This window comes from Leopardus geoffroyi, chromosome C3, assembly GCF_018350155.1.
Source record: "Leopardus geoffroyi isolate Oge1 chromosome C3, O.geoffroyi_Oge1_pat1.0, whole genome shotgun sequence".
In the NCBI taxonomy this organism is placed as follows: domain Eukaryota; kingdom Metazoa; phylum Chordata; class Mammalia; order Carnivora; family Felidae; genus Leopardus; species Leopardus geoffroyi.
Window position 1 is genome coordinate 12,135,680 of NC_059338.1, and position 14,416 is coordinate 12,150,095.

Below are 14,416 nucleotides of genomic sequence, written 5' to 3' on the forward strand. Positions count from 1 at the left end.
CGGAGACAAGTAAAGTTTGCAAATATGGGCTAACTTGCTGGTAAGTCCTAGATCCAGGATGTGAACCTAGGCAATCTGATTCTGGGGCCTAAGTGTATATGCAACTGCCTGCTCTTTTCACGTTTTCTTTGAACTTTATCTGTTTTTTAATTTAGTTTGAGGTAACATATATAAAATGTTTGTCTCAGAATAGTTACTCAAAAGTAATAGTTTTATTTCTTCTGATGTGATATATCATAAGAGGTAAATTCAAAGATACTCTCCATACCTTTTTGAGATTTTAATTCCTTGTTGCGGTGTTTCTTGAACATCCTATTTTAATCTGAGCAAATGTTCTCATGTGAAGGAAATCACAGAGTGTCAGAAAATGTCAGAAATTATAGACCTCTTGTTTCAAAATTCAGTTTTTTTTCATTGATGCTTTGTTTTATTAAAAAAAAGTTACATTAAGGTATCCATGTGGAATGTTAGGTGTGTTTTTTGTCACTGTGTGCATTTAATTTGTCTCATGTCTGAGCAACAAATATTTGTAATTTTAAAGATTTTTAAAATTCACCTTTGTGGTTTGGTTTAAATGTGGAAACTTGATATCCAGTATCTTAACATCCAAATAACTTGCACAGTTCTACATAGATTTGGAAATTCAGCCCGAAAGTTTCCTAATTATTATGTACAGCAAAATTTTTCCATTGTATAGTTTACCTTTTTCTTCCTTAATGCCAACATTATATTTATATAATATGTATTTAAATATATATCAGGTGTTCTATTATGTTTAGAGAAATGCTTTTAAAAATATTGTTAAGCTCTTTGTTTCATGTAAGCACTTTTCATCTTTTTTAATAATAGGTAAATCAACAAGCTGGGAAGATGATGGCTGGGGAGCATGGGAAGAAACAGAACCCCAAGAACCTGTAAGTCTTTATAAATGTATGCATGCTTTTTGAAAGTGGCATTTCCTTTTATAATGATGGTGACACATTCCAGTGTTAGGTCGACATTTGAAAACCTTTGTCAAGGACATCTTTATGCTTACTTACTAGTACTTAAGCAAATATTTTTATTTTTAAGGTATATTTATTTATATTGAGAGAGGGAGCATGTGCACGTGTTAGCAGGGGAGGGACAGAGAGAGAATCCCAAGCAGGCTTCGTGCTGCTGTCAGCATGGAGCCCGATGGGGGGCTTGATCTCACAAACTGTAAGATCATGACCTGAGCCGAGGTCAAGAGTCAGAGGCTTAACTGACTGAGCCACCCAGGCGCCCCAAGTAGATACCTTTCTTAAGGATTTAATGACTTTAAGTCAGCCAGCTAAGCAGGCTGAATGGAGAAGAACTGTTTTAGGATTCTTTCTCCTTGATTAGTTATTATTTTAGACTCCTCATTCAACACATTTGTTAAGTGCCCGTCATAATCTAGGCATTTTTCTAGATGCTGGAAGTATAGCAATGAGTAAGTAGAGGAAGTCCCTGGATGTGTTTTCATCTATCAGTAATAGAAAATCTAACCTAAACTGGCTTAAATAACAAGGAGATTCATTAGCTCATATAGAAGGAAGTCAGAGGTAGTATGGACTCATAGGTGTTTGATCAGGAGATTCAACTATGTCATCAAGGACTTAAGTTTTTTCCTTCTGTCTCCTCTGCATATACAGTACTGACTTCATCCTAAAGATTGTTTTTCTCTAGATGGAGTGTGGCACCATGTTTCTTCATTCATGACCAGAGGGAGAAAACAGACTCTTACAGGAGCAGGGAACAACTTTTTCAGAAACCTCTAGCGAGCCTTGCCTGTATCTTCTTGGCCAGAATAAGGCCAGACACTCATTTTTGAACTAGTCACTGGCAGGGGATAGATTTTTCATCAGTCAGTCATACCATTCCCTCGAGTTGGAAGATAAAGGGTCAACATCTCCTGAGGCCCATGACTGAACAAAATTACAGTTTTTTATGAAGAAAGAAGAATGAACATATATATTGGGTAGATCTTCTTATCATCCCTGTTCTAGCAGCTTATACTCTAATGGGGAGAGAAAATTTTTTTTCAAAAAGATAGATAAAAGTATCAGATGGTGGTAATCAGAGTTATGTAGGGGATTCAAACGGTGATGTGATGGCAAGTGATCAAGTGACTACTATAGCTTGGGTGGCCTAGGAAGGCTTTTTAGAGGATGCCACATTTAAGCTGCGGTCTGAAAGACAACAGGGAGTCAGCGACGTGAAGATCTGGCAAAGAACATTGCAGGCCAGGGCAACAGCTCATGCAGAGGCCCTGTGGCAGTACTGGGCTTGGAGTTTGGAGGACATGAAGAAGGCCAGTGTGGCTTGGCAGGACTGGAGGCTATGAGATGGGGTCAGAGAAATTGGCAGGCTTCATGTAAGGCTTTGTGAATTTGGAATTATTGTAAATGTGATAGGAAACCACACATAGCTGATTTCTCACTTTTAAAATTCATCTTCGCTGCTTTTTGGGATCAGTTGAAATAGGGAGGGAAAGTAGAAGCAGGGAGAGCAGTTAGGAAGCTGTTGTGGTAGTGTAGCTGGGAAATGATGATGGCTTCCACTGAGGTGATATTAGTGAAAATGAGATAGTGATGGATTCAGGATAAGTTTAGAGATAATAAGATTTTGCTCTCAGTTGGTTGTGAGGGATGAAAGGGAAAAAAAATCGAGGATTTACTTCTGTGATCCTGGGATGTGATGTAGATGAAACATCCTTGGCAAGGTGTCGGTACTCCCTAAAGCCGGGTGATAGATACCAGTCTCTTCATTTTTGGCAGTGTTTGAAAATATCCACTATAAGTTTCTTTCTAAAAAGAAAACTTACTTTTGGTTTTTGGCTTGAGCAGGTGTTTGGCTTGAGCAGCTGGATGGATGGTGGGGAAAACTAGAATAGGTTTGAGGGAGAAATGGAAGAGCATTGTGTTGTAGGAAGTGGAGCCTGCTACGTCATGCCAATTGGTGGAAAAGCTCCGTGGGGAGATTAAGAACGGGAAACCAGTTCAGAAGGCCTTATGGAGAATTGGAATGTGTTGAATAAGATGTAATGCAGCTCGAGGAACTTGTTACACCAGCACTTCAGCAAACAGACACCTTGCTCCTTGCCCCTCTAGTGCGGTGTCATCATGGGGACTCAGCTGTACTCTGTCTCTGTTTTTACCAAGACCGACTGGCTTCCGCTTACTCACGATCTACACTGTTTCATGGCTGATACTTGTGTCTTTCATTCGTGGTTGTCTTGGATTCTTTTCTCCTCTTTGTTTCACACCCAGAGCTCATATGAGGATTTGATGGAGTCTCTTCATCACTACCCAGTACAGGACATTTGCAGACGGTGGGGCATAGTATTTATACCCGGCCACTCCGTGGGATGTCAGCCTGCCTCTTAATGCTGCCCTCTGATTGGGCATCCACCAGAGGTCTCATTAGCTACTGTGGGGGCGGAAAGAAAGGCGAGGGGGTGTGTGTAAAGAGGGTTGGAGGCTCCGCCTGACCATGTGAGTAAACCTCTCAGGAGGAGATGGGTGTGCTTGGAGAACCTCTCAGAAAGAGGCGGTGTGACTGGTAGCTATTTTGCATGTGGTGTTGGCTACATTCAGTATTTGTTTTCTAGAAACCTATAGCTAAGTGACTGTTGTGAGTAATACGACAAGCTCCTGAGTAAGTTTGAGGTTTTCTGGAATAAACCTCACAGACGTTGCGCGTTAAAGTGGACACATGCATTTGTGATCTCCGGGGAGGTTCCATTGGGACAGTTATTGTTAAACATCTAAAATGGTGCTGGTGCTGAGTTATGGTATTTATTTACAGACCTAGAGGCCTACATCTTACTGTGTCTACTGGGGCATAGTTGGTTCTTTCTGGAATGGATTTTTCCTAGTGAATGACATAGTTGGAGAGTTGTGTGTCTGTTACATTTTCTGTAATATTAAGTATTAATATTAATATTAATAAATATTAAATATTAGATGTAATATTAATCTGATAATATTAAGGGGGTTAGTTTACTGATAATGTGTCATATCCCTGCTTTTTGGCTCACATAACAGTGTGCCTTCTCTAAGTGTGTACTTCCTCGTGGCATTGTAATGTACCAGAGTAGAAAATGATCGAAGCTACAATTTGGGGTCAGAGAAGCAATAGTCCTGATGTAAGGCTTTATGAATTTGGAGTTTATTATTTTTATTTTTTATTAAAATTTTTTTTTTAATGTTTATTTTGAGAGAGAAAGACAGAGAGAGAGAGAGAGAGAGCGCAGGAGAGGAGCAGAGAGGAGACAGAATCTGAAGCAGGCTTCAGACTACGAGCTGTCAGCACAGAGCCCGACGCAGGGCTCAAACTTATAAACAGCAAGATCATGACTTGAGGCAAAGTCGGATGCTTAACTGACTGAGCCATCCAGATGCCCTGTGGAGTTTATTTTAATGTTTATTTTTGAGAGAGAGAGAGAAAGTGTGAGTGGGGGAGGGGCAGAGAGCGAGGGAGCCGGAGGATCCGAAGCGGGCTCTTGGCTGACTGCAGAGAGTCCAATGCAGGGCTCAAACTCCTGAACCTTGAGATCATGACCTGCGCTGAAGTTGGACGCTTAACTGAGCCACCCAGGCGGCCCTGGAGTTTATTCTAAATGTGATCAGAAACCACACTATTTCTGATTTAGAAAGCTCACCTTTGCTGCTCTGTGGAGTAAGTTGTAGTGGGTCTTTTGATTAGTTAGTTGTGTCTCTCATACTCATGACTTTTCATGGGCCGGCTTGTATTATAATATTTTATATTGATGTGCCACTGTTCCAGCTGATTCTGGGTGATGTGAACAATGATCGCCTGGTTAGAGTGTGTATATTCTTATACTTTCTTTGCGTCTGTTAAGGCGTGCCAACTTCTGTTTGTTGGTAAGGCTATCCTAAATTTAGGAGTAAAACTTCTTTTAACTGTTTCAGTAAGAAGCTGAAATATGTTTCTACTCAATCCAAAACACATTAACTTACGTGTAGCACATTTCTTCATTTGGATAAAATTGGTTGTTTACAAATGGCCCTTGTGGATGATGGTAGCTTGTTCTCTTTGTCCTAACTGATATTCTCACACAGTGGATTTGGCATACACGGCCAGTGAGACAGTTGATGACAATTTTGGGTGTTCAAGTCATTCCTAACTGTTCTCATTATCCCCCTTTGAACCCTTGTGCCTTGTCAGGATCTTATATACATGGCAAAGGAGAAGGTATTTGAATGACAACAAAAGTGGGCCAGGATAGTGATATTGAGATGTTACCTGGGTGTTAAAATGATCCTGCTGTATTTAACAGAGCTTCTTTGAATTTGGATCCTGTCCTTAAAGTAAGACAGCATCTTTGTGAAGGGAGACTGTTCCGTAGTGAGAATAAAAATGGCAGGACGGCCAGGCGAAAGGATGTGATTGCTGCCTTACACTGCAGCATCATCACTGTCCATGCATAACATCACTAGGAGGTGGGGTTTTGCTGAGCAAAATGTTTGATACCAGGGCTGTTGGAAATGTTAACTGAGGTAAGAGACTTGTGTTATTTCTGCTACTGTCTAGGATCATGAAAATTCCAAAGGCATAGCCAGCTTTGGAGGCATAACAAGAATCAGAATAAATTTCTGCAGATGTATGAATTGCATGCCGTAGTCAAGGTAAGAGAGGTAGCCACGTTGTCAGAATGGAGAAGGAACTTTCTACTGTCTCTTGTTAGGAATAGACAGCAAGGGGCACCTGGGTGGCCCTCGATTAAGTGACTGACTTGATTTCAGCTCAGGTCATGATCTCACGGTTTGTGGGATCCAGCCCTGCAGCAGGCTCTGTGATGATAACATAGAGCCTGCTTGGGATTAATTCTCTCTCTCTTTCTGTCTCTCCCTCCCTCCCTCTCTCTCTCTCTCTGCCCCTGTCTCCCTCCCTCTCTCTCTCTTTCTAAAATAAAAAATAAAATAAAATAAAAGGAACAGACAACAAACTCAAAACCTGCCTTTCCTGAGAGTCTCACTTGTAGGTCTTGTCCACATTGAAGTTGAGACCAGTATTGGAACAAGAGACAAGTCTTGCAATCAATTTAGGGCTGCGTCAAGGTGCTGTAACTGTAAAAACAATGGTAGCGTTCTCCACCACTGGGTTGCGGTCATTATGAACAGCAGAGGAGAATAGTCTGACACTGGAGAGGTGTTGTGTTTTGGTCTTTGGGGGGGCTGCAGTGGTGTGCAGATGAACCACAGGTGGGGTAGCTAAGAGTAAAGCACAGCAACAGCCACCACGAGCACCGAATGCCGGCCTGGAGGCCAGCTGGCTGTTAGTGCGTCCAGCAGAAAACGAAAAACTTCGGGGTGCTTTTATCTCCATAAGTCTGTCAGCTCTTTGAGAGTAGGTTCTTATTTTTGGCAGAAGAGAGAGAAGGGTTTCTGTAATCAGAAAGATTTGGGGGCGCCTGGGTGGCGCAGTCGGTTAAGCGTCCGACTTCAGCCAGGTCACGATCTCGCAGTCCGGGAGTTCGAGCCCCGCGTCAGGCTCTGGGCTGATGGCTCAGAGCCTGGAGCCTGTTTCCGATTCTGTGTCTCCCTGTCTGCTCCTCCCCCGTTCATGCTCTGTCTCTCTCTGTCCCAAAAATAAATAAACGTTGAAAAAAAAATTTAAAAAAAAAAAAAAAAAAGAAAGATTTGGCACCAGTATGGACAAAGCTCTTTTAAGGATGGGAGAAGCCTCTTCAGCTTTCTGTGATTCTGAGATGTCCGCTATAATAAGGGCTCAGTGAAGAAAGCATATTCTAATACCCTTTATCAGCAGTAGCCACCATGTTCAGGAAAGGATACATTTGTGACATGGGTGGGCTTAGGAACTTTAAGGATAGCTTCCGTTAGAGGACAAATCTCTTTCTTCTGTAGGTATTTCATGCCTACGTGAGTCAGCTTGGCTGCTGTAACAGAATACTACAGACTTGGGGTCTTAACAGAAATCTATTTTGTCACAGTTCTTTTTTTAATTTTTTTTTTTAAATGTTTATTTTTGAGACAGAGAGAGACAGAGCATGAATGGGGGAGGGTCAGAGAGAGAGGGAGACACAGAATCTGAAACAGGCTCCAGGCTCTGAGCTGTCAGCACAGAGCCCGACATGGGGCTCGAACTCACGGATCGTGAGATCATGACCTGAGCCAAAGTCAGACGCTTAACCGACTGAGCCACCCAGGCGCCCCTATTTTCTCACAGTTCTGAAAGCTAGAAGTTCAAGTTCAAGGGGCTGTCAGAGTTGGCTTCTGGTGAGACCCCTTTTCCTGGCTTGCACACAGCCACCTTCTCACTGTGTCCTTACGTGGCCTTTCCTCTGTGTGCAAAGAGAGAGCAGTGAGTCATGGTGTCCCTTCCTCTTATAAGGATAACCAGTCTGTCAGATTAAGGCTCTGCCCTTCTGACCTCATTTAACCTTAGTTACCCCCTTAAAGGCCCCATCTCCAGATAACAGTCCCATCAGGGATTAGGGCTTCAACGTGGGAATTTTGAGAGGACACAATTGAGTCTATAAAAATGCCCCAAATAACTCTTTGTGTACAAGTGCAAAAAATAAGCTTAAGGGATTCCTACTTGCCCAAAGTAAAAGAAGATAGTTATACTATAACACCTACCGGTGAATGATCCTCTGATAGTAAATAGCCTTGCTGTATTTTCTACAGTGTGGTTACAAGGGCTTTTAGTTTAGATTATAATTTGTTTGCTTTGGGAGAGAAGTGATCGGCGGGGGGGGGGGGTATTTTGCTCAGCCTCATGCAGTAATAGAAATGGAGGCAGTTAAGGAAGAAGCTGGACAAGGTCTAATTTTAAGGCAGATTTAATAAGCTTTCTTTCATTGGTATATTAAGTCCAAACGGTAGGAAATAGAGAATCCAGGATTTGCAGGGCGATGGTTTCAGGAAGCACAGAAGCTTCTGGGTTGAGGCCTTCAGTTAAGGTAGGACGCGTGGAAAATTTCCATTCAGAAGACACTTTGGAATGTGTTTTGTCTGTTTTACAGAAAGTGGTGTAGTACAGTTTACAATTTGATTTAGCAGATTAACAAGAAATGAATGCATGCTGGCCAGAGAGAGGGCCCCAGAGAAATGTTTGTTTATAGACTGAGAAATTGGATATAGCATGACCTGATTAGAGATTCTTAGAACATTAATAATCTGGGATAATACTGGAAAATATTTTGCCTTATTTTAGTGTCATTAGACTCTGGAGTCACCCACCGCATAAGAGACCTAAGCACCAGATTGGCCACAGGCAGAGGAGAGCACCCAAGTTATACCAAGGTTATGTTTTAGGTTCTTTTACAAAAGGGGAAATGGCTACAGAGGTTCTCCTTACTAAGGTGGGCTCTCATTGAGATTTTGGTGTTTGACTCTTAGAAACACTCATTTTGCCAATGACCTTCCTGTTAACGTTACTACACGCTGGGTCTAGCGTAGTGATTCTCAATTGGAGGTGATTTTGTCCCCTTGGGAGATATTTGGCACTGTCGAGAGAAATTTTAGGTTGTCACAACTTGGGGGAAGGTGCATCTAAGGGGGTAGAGGACAGGGACGCTGCTAAACACCTTACAGTATGCAGGACAGCATTCTAAAAGAATTTTCTAGCCCAAAATGTCAGTTGTCCTAAAGTTCAAAAACCTGGGTCCAGCTCATGGCTTTCAGTGTAACTCAGTCCTTCTTTCTGTTATTCCTCCTGCCTGTTTCTAAAATCCCTTGGCGTCTTTGGGGGCTTCAGAACTTTTGACCTGTATGGCCATTGATTTGTTTTTAATAGATTCTGGTGAGTTGGTCTGTTAGTGTGAAAAGTGCAGCTAAAAGATTGTTTGCCAGTAATGAAAGGTGAACATAAAGTTGTTCCTCAGTCTTTGGCCACAGGTCAACAAGTAGTCCAGGTTCTGTCTTGGTGGCCTTATTTATGCCTAAATGTTTGAAGGAGAGCTGCCTTTAGTTTCCCGGTCACAGCCAGCCACCACTTTTTCCTGCTCTTGCTTATCGTTGGTTAATTTCATTTCAAATCTGTACTCCTCAGGCATTCCTGTAGGGTAGCTTGTACATTTTGGCTTAGTGATGGGCCCGTGGTCCTCAGCTGGGGAGGGTGGGACAGCCATCTGCCTGGGCAGTGGGCTAGGGGTCAGGAAACATGACTGTTGCTCAAACACACGTTCAGCGAGGCCTCCAGATTTGAGCCGCATCTTTGCCCTCCTTTCCCAAGGGACCTGGTACCGGTTCCTAAGCCTGTGGTCAGCTCTAGGGACTGTGAAATCTGTTGGCACCTGCCCTTCTGCTTTCTAGTGGCTCTTCTCCTCTCATTCTTTTTGCCCTTCCTGGTCTTTACCTTTAAGCAAACTCTGTAACTGCTGTTTTTAGTAGGGTTGAGGGCACTGGGGAGAGTAAGGGGAAAATTCATGTATTTATTCCTCTCTCTTTTTTAAAAAAGTTCTTTTATTTATTTTGAGAGAGAGTACACATGGAGGAGGGGCAGAGAAGAGAATCCCAAGCAGGTTCCGTACTGTCAGTGCAGAGCCTGATGGGGGACTGGAACTCACAAACCATGAAATCATGACATGAGCTGAAATCAAGTCAATCGCTCAACTAACTGAGCCACCCAGGCGCCCCTTGTTTATTTCTCTCTTACCGGAAAGTCCTTGTGGGTTTCATGTTCTACCTCTTTGTTTTTCTGGTTAATGTAATTTGGAGGTTTTTTCATATCTGCAGATATAAATCATCTAGTTCTTTTAAAGGAATGCTGAATATCTCATTGTATAGACGTACTGAGATTTATTTAACCATACTCCTGTTGAGGGACCTTTAGTTTTTGTTTGTTCTTTGTTTTTTTTTTTTTGTTTTTTTTTTCCTATTACAAGCAAATGCTAATCATCTCTATATCTGCCTTACATCTTGAAGTTTTTTTTTTAAAGTTTAAAATATGTGCACACTTGAGAAAGAGTGCTGATCTGACCAGCTCGTTTCACTGCTCAGAAACTCCTTCAGTGACCGCCCGTGTCCTCAAGATCAAGTGTAAGTACCTCAGCACAGTAGACGGAAGTTCTTCATCACCTGCCTGCTGCTGCAGTGGACCCTCTTACCTCACACTGTTGGACTTGTCCGTGACAGCAGCCCCTTGCTGGCTCTGTTGCCTGTAGGCCTTCAAATATATTGAATTCGTGGTTTTCTAGAGAACGAGGGCGTGGAAATAGTCTACCTTCTCTTCCTCTCTCCTGCTGCCCCCAACCTGGCTGCCTTCTACTCTCTCTGCAGGGTTTAGCTTAGGAGTTATTTCCATTGTTGTTGTTGACACTCTACCCTGCCGGCCCCAGTCTGGTCTGGTGACCCTCCCATGCCCCCTTGTCTGACTACTGTGTACTTGTCCCTCTGTCTTCCCCAGAGGAGGGAAGAACGTGAAGCCCGAGAATTCTCTTTGCTCTTGTCTTTCTGTCCTAATACAGCGCTGGCACGTGGAAGTGGGCAGCCCTTCTGTAGTGTGTTGTGTGGGATAGATCAAGGCAGGGAGAAAGGTGCGAGACATTGAGGATCTGGACCTCCTCAGGGGTTCTGACCCACAGACCGTTGCCTCGCTCTTCCCCCTTATCTGGACTATTCGTCCAGTCCCCGATTTTAGAGGTAGGGAACCAGACCTGCCAGGTAAAGTGTCCAAGGACTGTATGACTGTGCATTCCTTTAAATTTATTACCTGTGGCATTCGTGTGGTTAGTGACAATCCATTTATTCTTTCCAAGCCTTGGTTTCCTTTTCTGGACAATGAGGATTTTGAGTCACATAGTCTCTATGGCTCCTTCTCTTTCTTTATACAATTGTGTAATCCCGTCAGCCGGCCGGGAGAGATTATGGCACATGGGTGAGGGAGGGTGTTGACCCCATCGTAATTAAAAAAAAAAAAAACAACTTTACAGTGTGTTTCTTATTCAGCTAAATCAGTGGGTCATAACATTTTGCTCTGCAGGGGACATTCGGCAGGGTTGAGAGACATCGGTGGTTGTCCCAACTGGGAAATGCTGTGGGTATTTGGTGGGTAGAGGCTAGTGGTGCTGCTCAGTATTTGCAGTGCTCAGAACGGCCCCTCCAGTAAAGAAGTTCCAGCCCGAAGTGTCAGAGTTGCTGAGGCTGAGAAGCCCGGAGTGAGCTGTTAAACCACCCAGTAAGGTTTGAGTACTTTCAAGGCAAAGCTTAATTTCATACTTCTTAGCATTTATTGCAGCGTTCGTGACCTTTTTAATTTGATAAAGACTCTCAATATGTCCATTCATTCAATGTTTAATTACATTGAATGGGACGGGACTATTTCTTGGCTCTCTTTAAAAAGAGACTAGTTGAACAAGATTATTAAATACGTGACAAGCCTTTGCAAAAAAGGTCACCGTAGTCAACCAAGTGGCTGAATTGGATTAGGTTCGACCTCACTTGATCCACGTCCCTCCTTCTTTGCTTCTTCCGTCACTGAGGGGCACTCGCCTCTTAGCCAGCAAGTGGGGTAGAGCTTCTCTTCATCCCTTTAGTTCTGGACACAGCGTCAGTCATTCTGCCTGGTCACTCCCAGTGTCAACAGCGAGGAGAGCAGCGGAGCAGGCAGGAATCAAAGGTGCTGTTGCAGATGTGCTTAGAGGGGACCAGCTTCCCTCGGCAGTGTCGTGTGGGAGCGGCACAGGGGAACTCCGAAGCCTGGGTTCCTATCTCTGCCCCAACTGTGTGACCCGGGAAGGGGGGTTATCTTGATAAGTATCTGTTTCTCCGTCTCAAAACTGGGGTACTAACATACCTTCATAGAGTTACTGTGAGAATTAAGATTTACCTGTAAAGCGTTTAACCCAGATTCTGGCACATAGTGAGTGAGTGGCAAATGTTGCAGTGAACATCTTCCAAGTCACCAGGACCATGGCTGCTCTCTTCCCTGGAGTTAAGTGACCGAACCTAAAGTCACATCAGTGCCAAACACTTCTTGATAGGCCTGCTGTCCTCTACTCACGATGGTGCAGAAAGATTTCTTTATTGTGGGAAGAGATGTCGCGGTACTGTGACCTGATTTCGACACGCCACATTGCTTGGGTACAACGTAGCAGACATTGTAGAACAATTTAGGACACGTACTTTTCCATCCTTCGGTTCTGTATTTGCCTTTGTAGATAGCATGTTCATTGTTGATGCGCCATCCTGATGTACCTGGAGATTTGTTTTTTCTTTTTGAGGTTGAGGGTTTATTGAAAGAAATTTGATTTACATGAGGTTTCTTCTCCCGCCCTCCTGGTGGCTTTCAGTTTTTAGATTTGCTTCCTAATATTCTGGCACAGTTTACACTGTTTGGCAAAATAAATAGCTAATTAAGCTTATAGAGAAACACCTAGTTATGAAGAAACAATGCATCTTTACCTCTGTTGGTAATTTTAAGGATATGACTTATTTTTGGTTACTGTCCTTAGAGGCTTTTAATCTTCAGTCTGCTAACCTCGAATACTGTGTCTTAGGGACAAAGAATATCTTTGTGTCTTTGGGATTACACATGACCAGGAGCTTGTGGTTCTGAAGGTCGAGATGCTCCCCCATGTTCCCCCTGCCCCGTGTGACTGCACATCCAGAAGCCACTGAGCTTGTACTAAGAGCGCACTGCCGTGCATCTCATGACAAGCTAGTATTATGCCCAAGCAGCAAGACTTGAGATCTAGACTTTTAGGGCATATCAAACCCTAATGATGATAATGTTATGTAATATAATCATACGATAGTATTTTCTAACCTGTTTTTAGAATGTAGAACTCCTGCTTGTACATGCCCCCCTCTGCCCTGACCAACAGGGCAGATCTGTGTCATAAGGAAAGATGGAGAGGTAAAGAGGACCTAGAAAAGAAAATGCAGTGAACAGTGACAGAGCTTGGTTTTCTCCCTCTTGCAGTAAAACCTGAAAATGCTTGAAATGCCGGAAACTAGACTGCTAATTCACGTGAAGTTTCTTTTTCTGGCTTCATACTACTAGATAGGCACATTTATGAGATGGCGAAGCAGGGTTAGGCAGGTAACCAGTGGAGTAGTTTCTCTGAATTTGTTTCCAAGTAAGTGGTATGTTTCCCAAACTTTCATCTTGGTTAGTTCTTGCAGGGCAGAATTCATGCTTGCTTCTGGGATCGCTTGTCCATTTGCTGGGATGGTGGCGGACAGAGCTGAGCTCTAGGCTCAACTAAGAGGGTAGTACTTTGTCCCTTTTTACATCTTTCTGACTTGTGTTTTCCACAGGTATGGTATATCAGCCAGAATCTTGAACTATTTAAGGGAAGACATTACTGAGGATACTATTACTTAAGGATGCTAGCTTTGAATCGGTTGTTTGTTGATGTAGAGTTTCATGTGTAAGAGTGATTTCTGGGTTATTCCATTATCTTTATGAATATAAGAAAGGAGGCATGGGAATGCCGTTATCCACTTGTCTGTGTGTCAGTGGGCTGTGTGACGTGTGGACTTGAGGAGTCCTATCAGGCACAGGCTTGGCCAATTAGAAGGCTTGGAGTCTAGTGTGGGACAAGTACCATCGTAGAATAAATAGGCAGCAGAGAATAGCAGAGAATAAATAGGTAGCAGTAAGTTTGAGAGAAGGTAAAAGAACAGGATGGAGGGATAGGACCTGGCACTGGGCACAGAAAGACAGAATGAGAGGGGAAGTAGTTTTGAAGGAAGGCCTAGAGAGATATCTCTAGGGTACGCTGGCTCACATGTTCAAGTAGTGCCCTGCGGTTCCAAATGGGTTCAAAAACTGTGGGAAGGTTGGCCTGGGATAAAGCGATAAGTAGTAGTAATCGTTTGAGAAAAGGCTTTCGTGGACTAGGAGAGTAGAGTCAGATCCCAGGGGAAGACCCGTCTTCTCGGAGGGCCGTTAACAGCTGTACCCCAGGATGACCGGGCAGGGTGATGAAATGGGAAGACCACCTGAATTAAATGTCAGGAGGCATGGGTTCTAGTTTGGGCTCCGACATGGATTCTGTTCCTCCCTGAGACTCTGTTTTCTTTATTATAAAATGAGGTTTTGAATCAGTTAGCTTTTAAATCCTTCCATCTTCGAATTTCTTTTACTCTGTCTTTTCAGCAAATATAAACATGTAGGTCTAATCCTTGTTAGTGGCATTATTTTGAAAACCTAGGACAGAAACATAGAAATGATGTGCTTTTGGGGCTCCTGGGTGGCTCAGTCAGTTAAGTAGCCGACTCTTGATTTCGGCTCAGTCATCATCTCCTGGTTTGTGAGAGAGAGTCCCATGTTGGCCTCTGACAGCATGGACCCTACGTAGGATTCTCTCTCTTCCCCTCTTTCTGCCCCTCCCCCTCTTATTCTCATTCTCTCTCTCTCTCTCTCTCTCTCTCTCAAGACAAATAAACATGAAAAAGAAATAATGTGCTTTTTAAAA

General features: G+C 43.2%; 1 protein-coding gene across 7 annotated transcripts in view; it reads left to right on the forward strand.

Moving 5' to 3' along the window:
- Positions 1-14,416, forward strand: part of RAB3GAP2 (RAB3 GTPase activating non-catalytic protein subunit 2) — a 104,586-nt gene that overhangs the window by 19,978 nt on the left and 70,192 nt on the right. For all 7 annotated transcript variants that reach the window (XR_006706827.1, XR_006706826.1, XR_006706828.1 and 4 more), the window contains exon 2: positions 850-914. Coding sequence is in view for 4 of the 7 variants with exons in the window: in XM_045455724.1 (XP_045311680.1) it covers positions 850-914 (65 nt within the window). In the remaining 3 variants the exon portion in view is untranslated. The remainder of the gene's footprint in view (positions 1-849; positions 915-14,416) is intronic.